The 21,954-nt window shown below is 45.1% G+C and overlaps 1 protein-coding gene across 2 annotated transcripts in view; it reads left to right on the plus strand.

Annotated features, from left to right (window-relative positions):
* PIK3R5 (phosphoinositide-3-kinase regulatory subunit 5) overlaps positions 1-21,954 on the plus strand; it is a 68,225-nt gene that overhangs the window by 35,020 nt on the left and 11,251 nt on the right. For both annotated transcript variants that reach the window (XM_019665982.1, XM_019665983.1), the window contains exons 2-6: positions 7,453-7,568; positions 9,442-9,542; positions 11,972-12,040; positions 12,838-12,976; positions 21,691-21,760. In XM_019665982.1, coding sequence (XP_019521527.1) covers positions 7,466-7,568; positions 9,442-9,542; positions 11,972-12,040; positions 12,838-12,976; positions 21,691-21,760 — 482 coding nt within the window. In that variant the 5' untranslated portion in view covers positions 7,453-7,465. The remainder of the gene's footprint in view (positions 1-7,452; positions 7,569-9,441; positions 9,543-11,971; positions 12,041-12,837; positions 12,977-21,690; positions 21,761-21,954) is intronic.

Consider the following 21,954-nt stretch of genomic DNA (forward strand, 5'->3'; position numbering starts at 1 on the left):
TCAGTTATTTTAAGAATTTCTCTCAATTATTATTATTATTATTATTATTATTATTATTAGTTTCAGGTGTACAAAACAACATAATGATTAGACATTTATATACCTCACAAAGTGATAATCTGAATAAGTCTATTACCTATCTGACACTGTACATAGTTATTATAATATTATTGACTGTATTCCTTATGCTGTACTTTATATCCCTGCAACTATTTTTTAAAATTATAGTTGGCATTCAATATTATTTTATATTAGTTTCAGGTGTACAGTGTAATAGTTAGACATTTATGTCATTGATGAAGTGATTCCCCTGATAAGTCTAGTACCCAGCTGACACTATACATAGTTTTTACATTATTGACCATATTCCTGATACTGTACTTTATATCCACATGACTATTTTATAACTACCAATTTCTACTTCTTAATACCTTCACCTTTCTCCACCCAGCTTTTCAACCCCCTCTCATCTAGTAACCATTAGAGAAATGCAAATTAAAACCACAATGGGATATCACCCCACACCTGTCAGAATGACCATCATCAGCAAATCAACAAACAAGTGTTGGCAAGGATGTGGAGAAAAGGGAACCCTCATGCACTGTTGGTGGGATTGCAAATTGGTGTAGCCACTGTGGAAAATGATTTGGAGTTTCCTCAAAAAAACTAAAAATAGCACTACCTTATGACCCAGCAATTCCACTCCTGGGCATTTATCCAAAGAAAGCCAAAACACGAATTCAAAAAGATATATGCACTCCTATGTTTACTGCAGCACTATTCGCAATAGTCAAGATATGGAAACAACCAAAATGCCCATTAGTAGACAATTAGATAAAGAAGATGTGGTACATTTATACAATGGAATATTATTCTGCCATAAAAAAGAATGAAATCTTAGTATTTGCAACAACATGGATGGACCTAGAAGGTATTATGCTAAGTGAAATGAGTCAGACTCAGAAAGACAAACACCATATGATCTCACTTATATGTGGAATATAAAGAACAAAATAAACGAGCAAACAAAACAGAAACAGACTCATGATACAGACATCAGTTGGGTTTTGAATGATGTTTTCTCATGGTTAGATTGTAATTATGCATTTTTAGAAGCATCCCACAGAAGTGATGTCATGTCCCTCTTAGTGTATCATACCAGGGGATACATGATGTTGATATGTCTTAACAGTTGGTGATATTAACTTTGATCATGAGGTTAAGGTGGTGCTGGGTTTCTCCACTCTAATGTTATTATTTCCTTCTTTGTAGTTGATTAATTTCTTGGGGGGAAATACTCTGGGACTGTGCAAATATCCTGTTTGTCCTCAGATTTTAACCCACAGATTTTATCATCCATCGGTGGCTCTTGCCTACAAAATTATTGCTATGGTGTTTACCTAATGCAGATTTTGTATTTCTCTCATTTCCCCCACATTTATTAATTAAAATTCTTTTGTAAAGGAGAACTGTTCCTTCTCCTCCACTTATTTATTTTATTTTATTATTTGTAACAATAGGATAGACTCATGGGTATTTACTTCAACCTATAAATTATAACCCAATTCTTTTGTTACATATTTTTAAAATTATCCTGCTGTTGGCCATTGAAAGCTCCTTCAAGCTAGCTTCTATGTCCTTTTGACACTCCTTACTTAATCTTTTACAAATATTGACTATATTCTAGCATTATAAGATGTTCCAGATTTATCTTGTATTAATATATTTCCTACCCCAGTTCTAGAATCGACCATTTCTCTAAGGCCTTGGTTCCTTTGATTGGAGAGTGGTATTTAGAAATATAGATCTGGGCACTAGGTGTGCTCATTGTTACTGGGACATCATTATTTCTAGGCTCTCTCAGCAGACAGAGTTAGAAAATATATGTATGCTCATTAATCCAAGCATACACAATCTTTTATTTTTTAAAACTACGTGTATATATCTCTATATACATTAAAAACCATGACCTCATATTGATTTCTCCAACTCCATCATAAGTCCAATACCATAAGGTTAATTCATTCTAGACCTCCCCCTTTTCCTTATTTGTAACTTCTTTCTCCAACAGTGAAAAACTAGCTCTCTGTCTCTATGATATATTTGCTTATTTGTTCAATCCTAGCATACACATAGAGAAGTTTCAGGATTTTTAACCCACATCCCTATGAGAAACAAGTATAATAACTAGAAAATAACATTTGTATATAGTTCTTTTTGTCTTCAGCCTAATAGTATCCAGTCAAAATGCTGTTTTCCAAAGTTACTCTGAGTAGTTCTTTTATTCCCTATCCCTTTCAATGTGGACATGTTAATCATTTGTAGTATAGTTAGGTTAATTTGTTATTGTTTGTATTCCACTTTTGCCCTCCCCACAATATCCTGTTTCATTTGGGGTATGTAAAATATTGCTATGGTTCTGAGAGTCGAAATGATACATGCAGGAATTCCCCGAGAAGCGTTGCTCCTCCTCACCCCTGCTCCCCACCTCACTCTCCTCTCCTTTCCAACCCTTTCTCACTCCAATCTCCTTAGTTTCTGGTGCATCGTCCCTATATCGGAAGTGAGAATTTTAAAAATTAGGTCACAGAAGAGACTCTGCCTTGTGCAGTCATGAGGAGAGTGTGGGCAGGAAGGGAGGTGAAGCCACAGAGGACAATAGGAGGGGCGAAAGGGAGGAGTGACCCAGAACTGAAGCAGGTGGGGTCAGCACAGGACCAGCTGCATGGGTGTCTCTCTTGTTCCACCTGTGGGACCAAGACTTCAACGTATGGGCCTGGAATATTCCAGAACACCAGGGAAGCAGTGTGGGGCGCCCGCCAGAGACCGGAGGCCCATGCGTCCCTTCCTGTGAGATGCGGGTCCTCCAATTCTGCCTCTCCGCATTGTTTGAGAAGTCCCTCCAGAAAAGAAGCCCTCCTCCCTGCCCCATGTGGGGCTGCCTCCGGAAGCGGGGCCCAGGCGGATCCTGACCCTCGGGCCAGTCCTGCACGTGTGGAAGATACCCAGTTTGCATCATGGCGTCATGTCAACAAGTGAAGCGGAGGTCTCCCTCTGCCCGCCGCTCTGAACTGTCCTGTTCAGAGTCCCTGGTAAAGACTCATCCTTCCTGGGTCAGAAGAGGAACTTGGAGGTGGGGGCAAGCCCTGATGTTGAGGCAAGCGCCCACAGATGAGGGAGGACCTTCCCATTCCCAGCGGCCAGGAGGAAGCCAGGCCTTGCTTGCTAAGCCTTTGAAAAAAAGGCATCATCCCTAGAGAGAGAGGGATGTCACCTTCTTCCCCCTTCATCTCCGCCCCAAAGCCACTGGGGTTCAGCTGACAAGTCACAAGAAACGGCTGATGACTGACTCATCAAACGGATATAAGCGTGCCAGAGGACCAGGCCGCGAGCTGGGTTAACCTCCAGGGTAGCTCAGCTGAGGATCCCCAGCTGGGCTCCCACCTCCCTGGGCTCCCGGGGCCCAGCACCTGGGGCAAGTCCTGCCTCTAAGAGGAGAGTGGGGCAAGCTCTAGATGGCCTCAGGATGCCAGGGAGGCTGGCACACCAGGAACTCTGCCCAATGCCCATCCGTAGAGAAGGCCTTGATGGCCTCCAGTCCACAGCCAGCGACACTGAGGCTAGGAGATGCGGAAGTTGCAGGAGCTGGGAGAAGGGGAGACGCATGGTCCAGCAGGCAGTGGAGATGTGTGGAGAGCAGCCTTTAGTCAGCCTTTAGTGCGCTGACCCCTAATGGTGGGGTGGGGTGGGGTGACGGGGAGGCAGGAGAGGCCTTGGCTGAGACTGTTCATTTGCATCTTGTGTTTGTGTCAGTTACAGTGGGACACAATAGGGCAGAGTGACTCATTCCTACCGCATTATACTTGTCCATTGCGGCAGAGCTGGGTGGAGGGGGTCTTTAAACCCAGTTCCCACGGTAAAACCCTTGCTCCAGACTAGAGACACCTGGGCTCCATGGGGCACCACGGTCATTGCCCAGATCAACCAGGAGTGCTGCTTCTGTGATCCTTGGTCCTCTCTCTGGAGCGTGGGCAGTTGTGTAGACAGACATGGTGGCCTCGAGATCCCCAGTAATTGGGAGACTGGGTCTCTTAAAGCAAGATCATGTTATAATTAATTGAGTTTTCACTTATGGGGTAGAAGCATGAACTGATTTTATTTTTCTTCCGGTAACTGTATTTGACAGTGCTGCGGGGTAGTGTGTGGTAGTGGCCAAGAGGCAGACTCCCTGGGTTCATACCCTGGCTTTGCCACCTCCTAGCTGTGTGACTTGAGACCAGTTGTTTAGCTTCTCGGTGCCACAGAGAAGTGTCCCAGCTTTTTATCCAGCCCCCTGCAGCTTCCCCCAGAGGTGGTCTAACCTGTAGTGGCCTCTTACTGCTACGCTTCCCTCACTTGCTGGGCGCCCTTCCAGGTGAAGTATCAATAATACAGCTCAAATCCAGTTTTTGTTCCTAGTATGCACCACCCTTCAGCGCGCGCGCGCGCGCACACACACACACACACACACACACACACACACACACACACACTGCTCCTCTCAGCTCTGCCATGGCTCACGGGGAGCACAGAAGGAAGCATGCTGGCTGTGTAGAGAGTGAACTGAGAACAATGGCAGTGTCCCCACCTGGCAGCCAGAATAAGGGATTCTCTTACAGCCCCCGTGCCCTTGGCTGACAACCCCTCCTCTCTTCCCAGTGTTCTTGTACTGATGTGGGCAGGTGGGTAGCTGTGCTGGTTCCCAGCAAGACCGCTGGCATAGTTGCTGGTTCCCATCCCTGACAGCTCAGCGTGCCCCTCAGAACTTTCGCATGTAGGTCATCAAGAACCTCTTGTCCTCTGAGTTGGGCGTTGGCTGCAGCGTGAGAACACGGAAGTCCTACTTGATACCCTTGTGTGGATACCCGTGTTGATCATCCCAGTTTGGCCTCACCCCAGGCTGCCCCTCCTCTTCTCTGGGTCTCAGCTTCCCCTTCTGTAAAATGAAGGACTTGCAGGGGGCTGACCTCTGAGCTGCCTCCAAGAAACAGCCTGGGGCTAAAGGGAAGAAATCAGCCTGTGGCGACAAAGGCCTGTTGATGACATCCAGGCCAGTCATTCATGTCCCAAACTCACCCTTTTGAAGGTGCCTGTTCTTCCAGCTTCTCCAGCAGGTGCTGTTAGCTCTGAGCCTGACTAGGACCAGGCTTGAGAGGGTCTCTTATATTTGGGCTGCCGCTGAAGGCAGAAGGGTGAGGCCTTATCACAAGTGTTCATTCCCAGGGACACACATCTATGTCAGGTACTGGCACAGTCCAGGTGAGGGAGGAGCCTAAAAGCCTGAAATTGGCCTGGCCTGGCTCAGGGTCAGTGGACTCACTGCCAGGACTACCCGTGGAGGAGTCAGCAGACAAAAGGCCCAAAGGTGACTGTGAAAGCCGCCCTGGAAGGGACCAAGAACATCTTTGGGCATCCAGGTACCACCCATGGAAATACCCAAGGTCCATGGTCCTAAATCACCAATGAGAGATTTTCTGAACTCAATCTGCCCCCTTAGCAGCTGGAAGGTGTGAGACCTGGAAGTCTGGTCTGTGCTCCAGGGTCTCAGTCATTGGCAGGCTCATTCTTGTCCCCAGACCTTTGCACATGTGGTCTCCTCTTTCTGGAATGTTTTACCCCGTAACTTCACTCCTGGCTTCCTCGCTCAGCTTCAGTGTCCCTTCTGAGAGGTTTCCCTGACCTCCTGCAACCTACAGTGGGCTCCCCTTTTGGCCTCCTTCCAGCACCATCTCCTTCTTCACAGCATGATGACCTTCTGCAGTGACCTCTTTCTCTGTCTGTTGAATTGTTGGATGTCTCTGTCCTCCACCAAGGAGCCTGCCTGCTTCATTCACTGCTGTGTCGCTAGTGCCTGACACACAGTAAGTGGTGAATGAATATAGAAAAGAATAAATGCTGCTTCCTGTGTGCCCTGCACCATCCCAGGGTCATCACTGAAGTCATGTGATGCTGGACCGCTCACAAAGGGCTTGTGTTTCTCTGGGTGCGCGGTTCCTCCCAGGTTGGGACAGTAGGAAAATTTGCCTACTGGGCCCTCCGCAAGCTGAGTGCTCCAGTCATGCAGCTGGGGCCGGGTTAGGATTTCATAGCTCTTTGCATGTTGTTTGCATGACTCAGCTCTGAGCTCTCTGCTTCTGCTTATGGTTTCCCGGTCCGTCGCCAGCTCCACAGAGCTGGACCGCTGTTTCCTCAGCTTCACTCTGTGACCTGGCCTGATTGGCCATCAACAGAGTCTGCCTGGAAGGGCAAATGCAGTGACATTCCTGAGGGAAAGAGTGATTTTGGCAAAGACTGTGGCATGATATTAATAACTTTCATGTCTTGAAAGCTTACTCAGTACATCCACTATGGTATTTAATCTTCCCAGCAGCCCTATGGGGTCGGCACCCTTGTTATCCCAGTTTACAGATAAGTAAACTGAAGTTCAGAAAGTTTTTCAAATTTGTCCAAAGTTGCATGGCTAGCAAATACCACACTCGAGATTTAAGGCCAAGTCTGTTCACGCCAGAGGCCAGGCTTATTCACTGTGCTAAATTTACCTGTCATGGCTTCCCCAGGGACCCGGGGGCCCTCACACATAACTAAGCAGCTGGGCTGACCCTGCTGGAGGCTCTCAGGATTTGGCACTTCCCACAGCTCCCCATCTACTGCTAAAGTCCCGTTTTGGATCCCCTCAGCAGAGGCGCTCCAGCCTGAGCTAAACACCCCCGGTTTCTCCTCAGTAAGATAAGGGAGGGGTGCCAAGTAGGGTCTTTGGATACCTGGTAACACTCCCAAGCCTCAGAGAAAGAAAAGACAAATGGTAAAAGTGGAGGTGAGGGCAGAAAAGGAGCACATACCTGTGGCCTGGGCACCCAAGCAGAGGGTGGATTGGGCTGGGGGTGGGGGACATGTGAAGGCAGCCCCCACGGAGCCTCCCGGTGCTCTGAAGGGAATCTCTGTGCTCTTTTCATCAGGATCAGGCTCCCTGCCCATCCCTCGGGGGCAGGGGATGCAAGCCCGGAAATTCAGAAAAAGTCCCCTCAGTGATTCTGACTTTTCCCTTGGAGTCCTCCTGCCCAGCCTACTGGGGTCTGGTCACTTCCTGGGCACTCACTCCCCAGGCTCTGGGAGACACTCACCACTACTAGGTGGGGCAGGCACCTCTTCACTCCTGCCCCTGACCCCTCACTTCCTGTGGCATTGTGCTGTTGGGCTGCAGGTGGACTCCTTCATGCAACTCAGAGCAGCACTTCCAGGAGCCATACCAGCCCTGGAGGCAGCTGTAAACCCCCTCATGCGGTGTCCAAGCTATAGCAAAGCTGATGGTGCTGGGCTGTGAATGCCCCCTTGTCTGTGCCATCCGCCCTGCTAGGCCATGCGCTCCTCAAACCTTGGAGTCTCCAGGCTGACCGGTGTCTGTCCCCCATGCAGGCAATGACTCAGGATGCAGCCAGGGGCCACAACGTGCACAGAGGACCGCATCCAGCATGCCCTGGAACGTTGCTTGCACGGGCTCAGCCTCAACCACCACTCCACCTCCTGGTCAGGTAGGTCTGAGGGAGCTGGGGAGGTGCTTTTAGGGCCCACAGAAGCCTCAGGTGCTGCCGTGAGCCCTGGACCAGGCTTGGAAGCTGGCAGATTCTGGGTCCAATTCTGTGTGACTTGAGCAAACCCCTGGACCTTATTTGGGCAGGTGCTGGGCACAGCACCTGATGGAGAGTAGACCCTTGGTATGCAGCAGTTTCTCCTCTCTCCCATGCTATCTTCCTCCTCCTCCTCCTCCTTAGGGCTGTATCATGCTTCTCTAGCATATGCTTCTTAGAAGCATAGCAGTTATTGAGCCTGCTTAGAAATATCACAACTGCTGATTTCGAAAGAGCAGCTGGGAATTCGTAGAAGCTCTCCCCAGAATTCTGTTTACTTAGTTTCTAGTTCCTTCCACAGCGCCATCCTCTTCTTCTTCATAGAGTAAGGAACAATCTCAGCAGAGCATCAGAGAGCAGGAGGCCTCCATATTCCGTGTTCCTCAGGACTGAGAAATGGAGGTATCTGCAGGCTAGGGCAGATGTAGCTGCAGGCTAACTGTACCTAACTGTAATAATTCCTCATGCTTGTAAAGACTTTTCACATCCTGTATCCCACTGGCTGCCCTAATTACCCCACAAGATAGATACCCACTGCTTCTTGAACATACCTGGTTCCTTCCTGCCTCAGGGCCTTTGTACTTGCTGCCTGGAACTCTTCCTTCAGAACTGTGCAGAGCTGGCTCTTTGTCATCCAGGCCTCAGCTTAAATGTCACCTCTGAGAGGCTTTCCTTAGCCTTTAGAATTAAACAGATCTGGATTAAAACTGTCTCTCACTGGATGTATAAACTCATACAAGTCAGTTACCCTCTCAGGACCTCACCTGTCTTGTCTATAAAATGAGAACAATAACAACAGGAACCGTTTTCCTGACGGGAGGATGGGAGACTCAGAGATAATATATGCAAAGGCCTAGAACATAGTAGTTGGTCAATAAATGGTCATTGCTTTTTTTCTTCTTGCCTCCTATCCAGATTTTGATGGAACTTAAGCTTATAGAATTGAGGTGGCCATCATTAAGTAAAAGAGTACAAAATATCTGACTTTTGCAAGATTAACAAAAACCTCTGTCCATATGAACACATTGTTAGGGGCCTCAGGACTTTGAAAGGAGCCCATAGGAAACTCATGGTCAAGCCACTTCCACCCCTGCTGCTCTCAGTCCCCAGCACACACACACACACACACACACACACACACACACACACACACACACATGCCTGCATGACCACTCCTTTAATTTTTAGGGGTTTACCCTTGCTGACTGCAGAGGAACAGGAATTGACAAAACAAGAAAGTCTGGGGAAGTTACGGAGTGACAAAGTGCTCATTGTAGCTTTCAAAATATAAATGAATGTAGCTTTCCCTTCCTGGGCTCCATTCCAGGCAATCCTGGGAAGTCCCATGTCTGTCACAGACGCAGCCTTGTGTCAAGGCGGGGCTGGGGGGTGGTCATGGGGCTCCTCTCCTTATTCTTCCAGCAGTCTCTGCCTTTCCCCTGCATCTCAGAGGTTCCAGCACACCCTGTCGGAAGCCAGGGCAGGGTGGTGGTGCTGGTGCTGATGGGGGAACTGGTGCTCTCCAGAGACACAGGGAGCAGCGTCGTGAATCATGACTGGTTTACTGGCCTCTGAAGGGGATCCCAGCCCCTCTCTGTGTCTCTTGAGCTTCCAAGAATAAGAAACTTGTCATTATGTCTTAATGGGGCATGATAGGGTTGAGTGTTGATTGTGAATTTTCTGAGAACCACTTGAGAAAGGAATGCCCCAGTATATAGCTCCAGGAGTTCCCACTTCTCTCCAACCCCAAACTGACCGCCTCTCTCTCCCTTTCCAGCCGGGCTGTGTCTAAACTGCTGGAGCCTACAGGAGCTGGTCAGCAGGGATCCCGGCCACTTCCTTATCCTCCTGGAACAGATTCTACAGAAAACCCGAGAGGTGAGGGCTGGCCAGGGACTGAAGGGCAGAGATGGGGTTGGCCTCATAGACTTGAGAAAGAGGTCTCCACAGAATGTCGACTCTGGGGTGCCTGGAACACCAAGGGGCTTGGCACAGACACTGGGAACCTGTGAGTTCTCTGTTTCAATGGTGCTTGTGGATTGATGGTTTCTGTGAAGGGATGTGGTCCTTTCAATGAGAACATGTGATATGTGAGCCAGGGTCCTGGGTTCAAGCTGCTGCTTTAGACAGGCATTGCTTGTAAATCAAGGTATTGACTAGAAAGAAGGGAGCAAGCCATACTGAATTCCTTTCCTCAAACCCATAAAAGCAAAGACACAAAAGAGAAAACTGATTGGAGAGGTAAACTGAGACCTCTAACAGTTCAAAAAATAGGCTTTTATGACTAAGAGGAAGAGCGTGTTTAACGCTGAGCTTGGTTGGGTTTCCAGAATTGCTGTGAGTCCCTAAAGAGGATTCTGGCTCTTTTGTAAAGAATTATCCTTTTTCACCCAGCTCCCTAACCCCCTCCCCTCTGGCAACCATCTGTTTGCTCTCGGTATTAAGAAACACAAATCGATAGTTACAGTATAGTCACGGGGATGTAAAGTACAGCATAGAGAATATAGTCAATAATGTTGCAACAACTATGAATAGTGCCAGGTGGGTACTAGACTAATTGGGGGATCACTGCATAAATTATATAAATGTCTAACCACCATGCTGTACACCTGAAGCTAATATAAAATAATATTGAATGTCAACTGTAACTGAAAAAAAAAATTAAAAAACAGAACTTTAAGAAAAAACTTTAAAAGTTTTCTTTTTTTTTTTAAATACATGACTGAGTTGGAAAACATTTGACTTTCTCAGTTAGCTGTCCCTTTCCCTATAAGAAGAAAGTCTTGGTTTATCAAGACACCCAAGGTTCCAGTTCTGACACCACCATTTACCTGGTGTATTTATACCCTGATCACAAAAAAACCAACTCAGAAGAGATAAACCACCTCTTACCAACCCAAATATAAAGGCTCAACTACTATGCGGTGATAGGGAAGGGTTTTCTAGACGGGGCCATGCAGCAGGTGGAGCAGACACATGGTCTATTCAGGATAAAGAGAAGAAGAATTCTAAATTTGAGCCTGCTGAGGTCACCAGGCACAGCAGACAAGGTGGGGCTTCCGCTGCGTCTTCAACCCCATGAGTTCTGGAATGAGCTGAGAGACCAAAGAATTGTAAATCATGTGTGTGCACGTGTGTATGTAGTGTGGTGAGTGAGCTCTAGCAAAGAGAAAATGCACAAAAGACTCACTAGAACTTGTAAACAAATAGGGAAAAAATGTTGCCCCAGCTGTAATAAAATAAATGCAAATTAAAACCATAGTGAGACAGTCTTTGCCTAGCAAATTAGCAAAACATGATAACCAATACAGAGAAGGGTGTAGTGAAACTGATACTTTCATACATACAAGATACCATAAATGGCCAGATCCTTTTGGAAAGCAATTGGGTAATATGTTTAAAGGTCATAAATATGTTTATAGTCTTTAATTAATTCTACTTCTTGAACTCTATCGTAGATAAATAATACAAATCACAGAAAAAGAAATTTGCTCAAAGGTTTCCATTGCAAAAATATTTAAATAGCAATAAATAATCTCAAGTGTCTAAAGTAAATTAATAAATTATGGATGTATACCAGAAAGAAGATTATGCAGCTAATAAAAATAATGGATATTATCAATGGGTATAAACAAAATTTAATATGTAATAAAATGGTATCAGTAATATTTATTAAATGGTTTAGGGGAAATTGATTAAACATTTGGAAAAATACAGAGTGAGACGCCCAAGTCATACCATATAGCAGATGGAATTCTAGGTATACTAAAGATTTAAATTTAAGAAAATGAAGCTCAAAGAAAAGAAGAGTATTTACATGAATCTTGCATGTCAAAGCAAAAATCCATACAGGAAAAAATTAACATTTGTAATTTATGTACATCAAAAAAATCCATACAGTTAAAAGACAAACTGAAAAAAAATATTTACAATACAAATAACAGGTAAATGTATAACCAGGAGGGGGAAAAAAGGTGATCTTGGAGACCATGTAGCAAAACAGAAATTCACTTATAATTTATATTTAAAAGACATTAAGAGTAAAAGTATACCCACCATGATTACAACTTTGCAGAGGAAAATACATAGAGAAAAATGGTGTAAGGAGAAGTACGTTGAAACATTAGCTGTAGTTGAGTTTGGAAGAGGGTTATTGTGAGTGCATTCTTTTTCCTAACTTCTATTTTACATTTTTGTCTGGTGGTTACATTGCTTTTCACTTAAAAAATAAGGAATAAAACAAGAAAGTGCTGCCCTGTTCTGCACCTTGTGAATGAACCTCACCTCTCCTCTCGTCCTTTCCACAGGTGCAAGAGAAGGGTACCTATGACCTTCTCACCCCCCTGGCCCTGCTCTTCTACTCCACTGTTCTCTGTGTAAGTTCTGGGGTGCGCCAGGCCGGGGGAGGCGAGGGAGGAGAGGGAAGAACAACCTGCATTGGGGGCAAAGCCCTCACCACTCTGAGGATGAACACTGAGAGAGAAACTGGTAAGCAATGACACTCGAGATGGGTGTCAACCCTCTAAGCAGATTAGCCATCTTGAGAGATCTCTGGAACTCCAAGTGGATGCCATTGTGCCTGGTATGTCTGGGCAGCCATGGCGGAACTGCCGTCACAGCCTGTTCACAAACCATGAAAGAGATTTTGTTGAAAGATTTTATGTCCACCTCATGTTGTACCCCAGTGGTCGCTCCCACCCAATGTGATCACTCCCTGTATTTGACTGGTGGCACCAAATGATTCCGTGTACTGTACATTGAATCAATCCTCTTCAAAGAATAAACATATGCCTCTAGTGAGGATAAATGTGATTTAGGCATTGAAGACCATTCCCCAAAATGAGAGGCAGCAATGGTACCATTTAAGATGACCTCTTAGGTGGCAGCTTTTCAGAGGGGTGTTCTCATGTATTGGGTACACTGTTACATTTGGTAAAAACTGTGTTACTGTCTCTTACAGTAGAGACAATCCCTGGGTGCCATCTTGCCCATTTGTAACTCACTTCCTGTGGGTTACTTTCAATTCTTCCTGACCTCGTCCTTGGACCTACTGCTGCCAAGAAATGTGTGCCCTTTGTGGAACTTTTCAGAAAAGTAGCAGATTCTATTCTGGAATATGGGTGAGCTTTTTCTCACCCAGACTTCTCTGCTTACCTCTCTGTCTTCATTCCAGACACCACACTTCCCACCAGACTCCGATCTCCTTCTGAAAGCAGCCAGAACTTACCACCGATTCCTGACTTGGCCTGTTCCTTACTGCAGCATCTGCCAGGAACTGCTCACCTTCATTGATGCTGAACTCAAGGCCCCAGGTAAGCCCCCAGCTGTGGAGTCAGCTGGCATGTGGATCAGGGATCATGCAGTCAAGAGGTTTGCAGCTCTTCTGAAACTGTTCTTTGGCTACGATCTTCCTCACCTCTCATCCTTCAGCTCATCTCTCCCTACTTTAAAACCTTGGAGTTTCCTCTTCATAATGCTGTGTGCACCAGCATCAGATGGCTGAAAGCAGTGAATATAGGCAGTAACTCGAGGAGGAATTTTTAAGGGAAGCTGAGTAGGGCTTCAGGGCAGGGAGGCCCCACCATGTGACCTTTGCCTCTGCTCTGGTTATCCAAGGGATCTCTGAGGCTGCCCAGGTCAGAAGGAAAAGTCCCCACCATATTGACAAGAGGCTCTTGTTTGTTCTATTTGCCTCAGGATCAAATAGGAAAATGCATGTGTGGATAGAGTCAGTTCTGGTGGGAGAAGGTGGTTGGTGTGAGGAACGGACAGGTTGATGGTTGATGGGCCCCATGACAAGTCTGGACAAAGGCCTGGTACTGTCTGAGTTCTCATATGTAGGAATTCTTGAGAAATTGCAGGTTCTATAATAGACATGAAAATGAGGTCTAAGAAAACTATTGTAGAGCAAGAGAAAATGTAATCAAGTATCATTTACTGAGATGTGGCCTAATATTAGAGGAATTCATCACATCAGTAGCTCAAAGGAATGAAGTCATATAAACATCTTCATAGGTGCCTCTAAAACACTTGATAAAATTTAACATCCATTCCTGATATTCAAAACAACTCAAATATAGGGAAACTACTAATATAGGGAACTATTCTTAATAAGCTCATAGCCCAAAGTGAAATACTAGAGGCATTTCCAACTAAATCAACAATCTTTCTCTTCATGCTTATAGGAATTTTACCTATTAAAAAGAAAGAAAGAAAGAAAGAATGTTTCCTCTTCCAGAGAAGACGAAATTTTAATTTTAATTTCCTCTTCCAGAGATAAAAACAACTGTGTATCTGTCAAAACTAAGAATCACCTGAAAACCTGTCAGACTAGGAAACAGATAGCTAAGAGCTTCCCCAGATAACCTTAACCAGTAAAAAGACATAATGAAAAAAATGATAATAGCCACTAAAATATAAAAGAAATTTGAATAACCTACATAGAGAAAACAAAACTGGATAAATGATTTAAGAGACATGTTGCTAGATTGAATCAATATCATAATAACATCATGTGTTATGGAAATAAATATAACTGCAATCAAAATACTAACAATATCTTTTAAAATTTAACAAAATAAAGTCTATCTGAAAGAATAAATGTTCTACAGAAGCATTTACTTATGCATTTATTATGTATTTATATATTCTTAAAGAAGAGTAAGAATGGGATATTTTTCTTACTAGGTCTTTGAAGTTACTCTAAGGCTATAGTTATTAAAATAGTATACTGTTGGTATAACAATAGACGAATTCGTGGAACAAAATAATAGAATAGCTACAGATTAAATATATACAATTTTGTTATATGACAAAATAGCATACTCAAGTAAGTGATAAAAATAAAATTGGTCATTTAATAAATGGTATCAAGATAATTGACAGACCATAAAAAAATGAGTTAGCATTCTACCTCAAAAAAAAATTGAGTTCTATCTCAGACATAAAAGTAATTTACAAATGGATTAAAGGTTTAAGTATGGAAAACAAGACCACAAAAGTTATAGAAGAAAAATACATTACATCAGGCCAGAGAGGAGAAGAGCTGCCAAACATGTCCCCCCAAGGCCAAAAATTATAAATCAAAAGGTCGACAGATTTGAGGGCGTAAAATTAAAGCTTTTATAGGGCAAAACCCATTATAAGTGAAAGGTAAACGACAAACTAAGAAAAATATTTGCAATAAAAATGAATAGTATTCAAATTCATGAAGAGATCTTTTAAGTTGATAAAAAAAATAGGCGAAGAACACACCAATGAAAATATGGATAAAGGACGTGATTCAAGCACATCAAAAAAGAACCACAAACAGCTGAGCAACACCCCCCAAAATATTCACCCTCACTAGTAATAAAAATGCAGAACTAAACAGTGAGACACTTTTTTCCCCCCTATCAAATTAGCAAGAATAAAAAACCCAAAAACACAAAAATACCAGTGTTTGTCAGGACAAGGGAGACTGCATTCTCTAAAACATTAAAAAGAATATCCTTTCACCCAGCAATGCCATTCCTGCAAATTTATCCTGATAAATAATTATGGATTTGCAAAGATTTTGCTACAAGGATGTTCATCGATGCATTCTTTCTAATAATCAACCAATTCCCAAAGCTTAAATATTGAACATGGTTGAGGTATATCATAGCAAAGTCATTTGGTGGAATGCTAGTCCATCATTAAAAATAATATCATAGCAACAGAGTTGCTGAGATCAAAAGATATTGAATAACTTGAGTAAAAAAAAAATACTATACAACATGCATAGTATTTGGGGGCCTGACTTTAAAAAAAAAATCTGTATGTGTACCAGGCCCTATTTAGTAATGACAACTTCTAATTCTCATTGTACACATTAAACACACACAGGACAGAAGTACCAAATCTTGTTCCCCAACAATTCATGAACACTAGAAAGCTCAGGACTGAAGCTTTGTCTTTAAATTCCTCCCCCAACCTATCATCTGATTTGTCTGCCCCCAACCAATCAGCTGAAATGTCAGCCCAATCAGCTGTCTGTTGTTACAAAATGAGTGGAGCAGACACAGGCCAAGGTTGGCCATCACCCAAGTCTATGCATGCGGATTACATGGACCTCACCTCATGGGAGATACTTGGGTGGAAGAATTAAGAAACCAGGAAAACCTTGAGGAGAAGGTGTTGAACTAGGAAACGTGCTAGGGCACGTGATGAATCAACAGACTGCCAGCCTAACTTTCCAAGACACCCTAGGTGAACAAACCAATTTAAGGTTAACTTCTTTCATTCCCGTCCTCCGTACTGTCCCTCCCCTCCGACCCCCAAACAAAAACAGGCAGATCTAGATCACTTCTGGGCTTCTTGCTGGTGACCAGAATTCCTTTAACAAGAATGCAAAGCTATTCTTCCCGTCTGTAATTTAAACAGAAAAGATTTAAAATGCAAATGCCTTGGCAGGGCCTTTAGTCTATACTGAATATTTAAATGTCCCTTTCTTACTTTGAAATGCATCAAGGAGATGTTGCGTTGAGGGAGGGCTATCACCTGCGTGTGGGGAGACTGCTTCCCAGTTTCAAGTGGCACACACTGGCTCTCTTCCACTGAATGCACACTATGCCTGGAGATATTTTTGTGGGCAGTAGAGCAGGAACTCTGTTCTGGGCAGCCCGGCAAGCAGATGTAGAGCAGAGGGGCAGGCTGTGGTGAGGCCCAGACTCTGGGCTGTGGGTTTCTAAGCCTGGAGACCAGAGGTAGGCAGAGCACCAACTGGAGATGGAAATGGAATGAGGGTCCTTTGGACTCAGAGCAGGGAGGACCCTTGGGACTCTTGTCATTCACTGCTGAGGGCATTCTCCTGGACATTGCCCCTGGGACCGTGTGAGGCCTCAGATATGCTGGTGACCTAGGAGAAGGCAGATGTCTGGAAAGGGATGCTCAGGCCAGGCTGCCGTGCTGGGAACTTCTCCTCTTCCAGGGAAAGCAGAACTGAAACAGGAAACCATTAACTCTTTGTCATGTCAGAGAGTTGTTTTCAAACAATTAAAAAACCTCACTCTCACACAAATGTATAGTGAGCCTGTGTCAAAGATGTGTTCCACTTGTTACTGAGGGAACCAGCAAGAGGGCAGAACTGGTTTAAAGGAGGTTATGAAAAGAAGTGAAATAAGTTTCTCATATAAGCTAGAATAAGGTTGCAAAATTAGAAACAAAGTTAGTTAAAATCACCTAGGGGAATAAAACCGTAACCGTCGAGGTTATCTTTTGTACCAAACAAAAATCACTGATCTCACATCCACAAGTTAGCCTCCAATTTCACAGAACCTGAGCCCTTATCAACAGCAAATACTAAGTTAAACCAAATTACCCTCTTCTTCATGAGCCTCAAGTGGGCTTGTTAGAGAATGCTTTAGCGTGATGTGATTTTGTAATGGCGTGTGGTAATATTTTTGCCTTATTGCTGAGTGCCCCCTTCCCCCAATAAGCCCAGCTGAGGGAGGCGATGGAAGGAAGTGGGGAGGGGGCTAGAATGGAGGCCGGGGATGAGCTCTCGGAGGACAGACTGAGGCTGAGTCACTTAGTGGTCACCAGTTCTTGGTATTAGACCACTGTGGCTCCAACTCCTAGAGAGCTGTGGGGCCTTTGGGGGAGACTGTTTCCTCATCTATAAAATGGGAGTATAATAATAGCTCCATTTCAGAGCAGTGTATGAGGGTAAATGCTGACTTACATTGATTTCACATTGCTGGGACAGTAGGGTTTGGGGTGGTGTTAGCTTAAGAGAGAGGTCCTGGCAAGGTCACAGGGAAAAGATGACAAGAGACCTGAAGAGCGGGGGCCCTCTACCCAAGGAGCCTTAGGGAGCCAGTTGCCATGGAGATTAGTGAAACAGTTTATTCTACTTTGATGTGGCTGCCAGAGGAAGTGGTCAGGTTATGAAGCCTGTGGGCCAATCCGCTTCTTCCTGACTTCACCCCTAATAGGGTGCCTACTGCCTTCACTCTGGGGGTGGCAGGAAACCTCACGTTAGTGTTACCGGGTCCTGCCCACCACAGCCCTCTTGGGTTCAGCCCACATGTTGTTCAATATTTACTCTATGCCAACACAACTGTGCAGACCACAATACTCGCCTGCAAAAAAAGTTATCTGTAATCCTGAGGGGCAACTGTGGGCATCATATGTGTGAGTCACTCAAAAATACACAAGCCTTAATGCCTGCATCTCGCCCAGACCACAGCCCTATGGAGTAAGAGGGACAAGCAATATTATTCCCATTTGGTCCAAGAGACAAGCAAGACTCAGAGAAGTCTAATGTTTCTGGCCCAAGCTATAAAGTCAAGTGTGAGAGAAGGAACATGGGCCTTGGTATGACAATGACCTATGCTTTGTCACTTATTTACCAATGACTTGGGACAGGTTATATAAGTTATGTAAGTTTTGTCTTTGTCAAAAGTAGGACTATTGTGGATGATGATGATGGTGGTGGTGATGATGGCAGCGGTCACATTAACTGTATGCTTACAGGTGCATTAAACACTGTTACGGGTCAGTCTCACCTATTCTCAGAACACCCCCCTGGATAGTTACTATCATTTCCATCTTTCAGATGATAAAACTAAAAGCTAGACAATTAAGTAGCTTGCCCATGTCACATAGCTAACAAGAGCTCTACCACTTGAACCCATATCTGCTCGATTCCCAAAACCATATTCTTTGACTCAAAAACCACATTCTCACGTTTGCATAAAGTTGTGTCTCTACCAAGAGGCCTGAGCAGGTGACTGCGCATGATTAAAAGTCCCTGGGCTGCCAAGCACTTTCTGCCCTTGGGCTAACTTTCCTTTCCTTTCACTTAGTGCCTTCCCACCTTTGACCTCTAATCAAAGCAGGAACCAACCTGGGTTAGGTTAGTGTTGCCTATCAACTGGTGGCAGGTGAATTTTGAATATTCTTTACTGGTAATAAGTTCCTCTTAGAACATTACTGATCATCAACACTTGCATTTTCTACTTTTTGTCTCTGATTAGGGAGTGAAAGGTGTAAACCCCTTGAAAGAAAGTCAACCAACATTGACTAGTAGGTGAGGGTCTATGCAGTTTTACCTCACAGAACACTCTGACACCAGATGCATGGGGCTTTTTTCACCTCACACCAACCAGTTCTCCAACTCTCCAGACATCAGCTGGGCATCCAACAATTCATTTCAATTCTGACACTAACTACCTGGAGTTAGCACAGACCCCACAGGTTACAGGCTCAGCCCCACAAGACTGCCCCCCACTTCAGATGCCAATCACGAGTCTGGGCTTCCCTAACTTCTGGCCAACCAGCTACAAATCAGGGGTTCTCATGATCCCCTCCTCAGGTTTAATAATTTGCCAGAATGGCTCAGAGCTCAGGAGAGCACTTTACATACATTTATTAGTTTATTATAAAGGATATTGTAAAGGAACCAGATGAACAGCTGAAGAGATACAAAAGGCAAGGTCTGGAGGGTCCTGAGTTCAGGAGCTTCTGTCCCTGTGGAGTTGGGGTGCACCACCCTCCTGGCATGTGGATGCATTCTCCAACCTAGAAGCTCTCTGAATCCATTCTTTAGGGGTTTTGTGGAGCTTCTATTAAGTAGGCATGATTGATTAAGTCTTGGCTATTAATGATTTACTCAATCTCCAGCCTCCCTTCTCTCCCTGAAAGTTCCAACCCTCTAATCAATCACATGGTTGGTTCCATAGGGCAACCAGCCACCATCCTGAAGCTATCTAGGGACCCACCAAGAGTCACCTCATTGGCATAAGCTCAAGTCCAGTTAAAAGGGGCTTGTTATAAATAACAAAAGATACTCTCTCACATAGATTTTAGGAGCTCTGTCACAGGAACTAGAGATAATGAATGAATGAATGAATGAGTGAATAAATACAAATATATATATTTCTTATTATGTCATAATATCACAGGGGAAGATTTAGGGAAAGGAGTAGAAGGCAGCTGTTTCAAAAATCACAGGGTGTGATCAGCTAGAACTGGGCTGGCTGCTTATAACACAATGCCCAAAATGACAGTGGCTTAAACCTTTTGCAATCCCCTTCACTTCCTTTCTTCTGTTAACTGGAATGAGGACATGATGGCCAGAGCTGCAGCAGCCATCTTAGATCATGAAGTGACCTTGAAGATGATGTCTCACGCTAAGGCTGATGGAGCAGAAAGATGGGAAAAGCCTGGTCCAGGATGTCCATGGGACCACTGTGACAACCCTGGATTACCTTTTTAAATGTCTTTGTGGCAGGAGAAGGAAGGAAGGGAGTTCCAGCTGATTCCAGCTGATGCTCTGTGCTCCACTCAGGGACTGCTGGTATCTGGGATATTCAGCTCTGGAAATCACTCCCTCTGGGTGAGGGTGTGCCTCAGCAGCAAATGGCAAGGTTATATTGGAGTCAACATAGCTGATAGGAAGCAGCTCTCAGCTCTAACTGCACCGCAGTCCCCAAATGAGACTATTAAGGTATCAGAAAAATAAACAGGTAGAGAAATACAAGATGTGACAGAAAGTTCCTTGTCATGGAGCCTAATGTAGAAGAGCAAGCTTCAAGTAGAAAGTGGTCAACAGTATCAAACACTCAAAAAAAAAAAAGATAATTCAAGGAGAACGATGGTAAGGTGGAGACACTGGGCTTTGTGACTTTAGGAGGGCAGTTTCAGGAGGGCGTTGGGATTGATGCTGATGGTGGGCATTTGGGCGGGAGCCTGATGTGGAGGGAGAGTGAGCTCACCATCTGCTGCCCCCCCCCAAAGGAATGTGGCCAGCTGTGTGGTCTGTGTCAACAGAGGCAGAATTGGAGGGAAGATCAGCAGGGTGTGTGTGGGTTACCTATTATATAGTAAAAGAAAAGTGCAGTTGAGTCAAGAGAAGACTGCTTGTCTGTGTGGCCTGCATCCGGGAGCCTCTGGAGGGATGAGTGTTCCTGTCCGCTACCGGGGGCGCCGAGGGGAGCTTTTCTCTGTTGTGCATGCAAGTGGCTACCAGTCCTGCTAGTAATAACCACTGTTTCAGGGACTTTCCTATCAAAATTGATATAACTTTAACCTCTAAACATGTGACAGTTACATAAAAGAAACACCCAACAAAAGGCCCCAAATCAAAGCAATCAGGTCCTAGCTTAGAAGAGCATAAATTGGTAATTTTCTGCCATTTACAGCTGTCTTCTAACCCGAGTCTTGGCTTTACACTTTCGGAGGGGATTGCCTTCCTGCTCGCCGCTCACACCCAGTCCAGGGTGGCCCTGTCCCCAGACAGGAACCCCAATGACAATTGCCAAGCTCTAACAAGGAGGCTGCCTTTCCCCGAGTCCCAGACCCCGCTTCTGCTCCCCCTTCGGTGAGGAGAGGGAACTGTTGTTTCACCTCCTCACCAGGGTTGACACAGAACTAAATACATATTATGAAGGGTCATTTTCCAGCTGCAGAACTGAATCAAGTTGCAGGGAAAAAGGAAAAACTTTCGGCTTGTTTCTTCTCTGCACTTTTGAAGTCAGAGGAGACGGAGAGGTGCATGAGGCTAAAGAGGAAGGCTGAGAGGGGACCATGGTGCAGAGGCTCACCCTTACAGATGGACAGTCTCCTGAGGGCCCCCTGAGAAGGTGTGGGGATCCAGGCAGAGGATGCTGAGGGGGAGTAAGGAGCTATGGAAGGTGCTGAGACTTAAGTGAATAGGCCAAGCAATGCCTGGTACACCCACTGCAGGACATTGAGACTGAGAGAGGGGAGCAGTGACAGGAACCAGGAACAGCTGGACAGCAGGAGCTCTGGCCTTGGTTCTCCTCCCAGAGTGCTCTGTCTCTGAAGAGGAAAGCTTTGCAAGGTGCGGCCTGGGACTCATACTGTTAACGGCCCTGGAGGCCTCAGGTCTCATCTTCCCCATGTCCTGAACCTCATCCAGGAACCCCCAACTGAATTGTCCAGTGCTAGGCGTGCTTCGAGGCGCAGGGCCATGACTGCTAAAGGAACAGGTAAACCCATGAACTCTGTTCTTTATTCTTTTTCTTCTTTCTGGACATAGGAATCTCCTACCAGCGACTGGTGAGGGCTGAGCAGGGCCTGCCCATTAGGAGTCACCGCAGCTCCACTGTGTGAGTGCTCTTGGGGAGGGAGAAACAGGGCGGGGGTGGGGATGGGGTGGGACCCCCACTCCAACTATTTCACTGTTCCTACACCACCCCAACCCCGGGCATCTGGAATTCCTTCTATCACTGCATCCTCTCCCACCCCAGCCACCAACAAACAGGCTTCAAGGGGACCCTCCTGGAATTGCTGGTGATGTTTT

This window comes from Hipposideros armiger, unplaced genomic scaffold (genome assembly GCF_001890085.2).
Source record: "Hipposideros armiger isolate ML-2016 unplaced genomic scaffold, ASM189008v1 scaffold_457, whole genome shotgun sequence".
Classification (NCBI taxonomy): domain Eukaryota; kingdom Metazoa; phylum Chordata; class Mammalia; order Chiroptera; family Hipposideridae; genus Hipposideros; species Hipposideros armiger.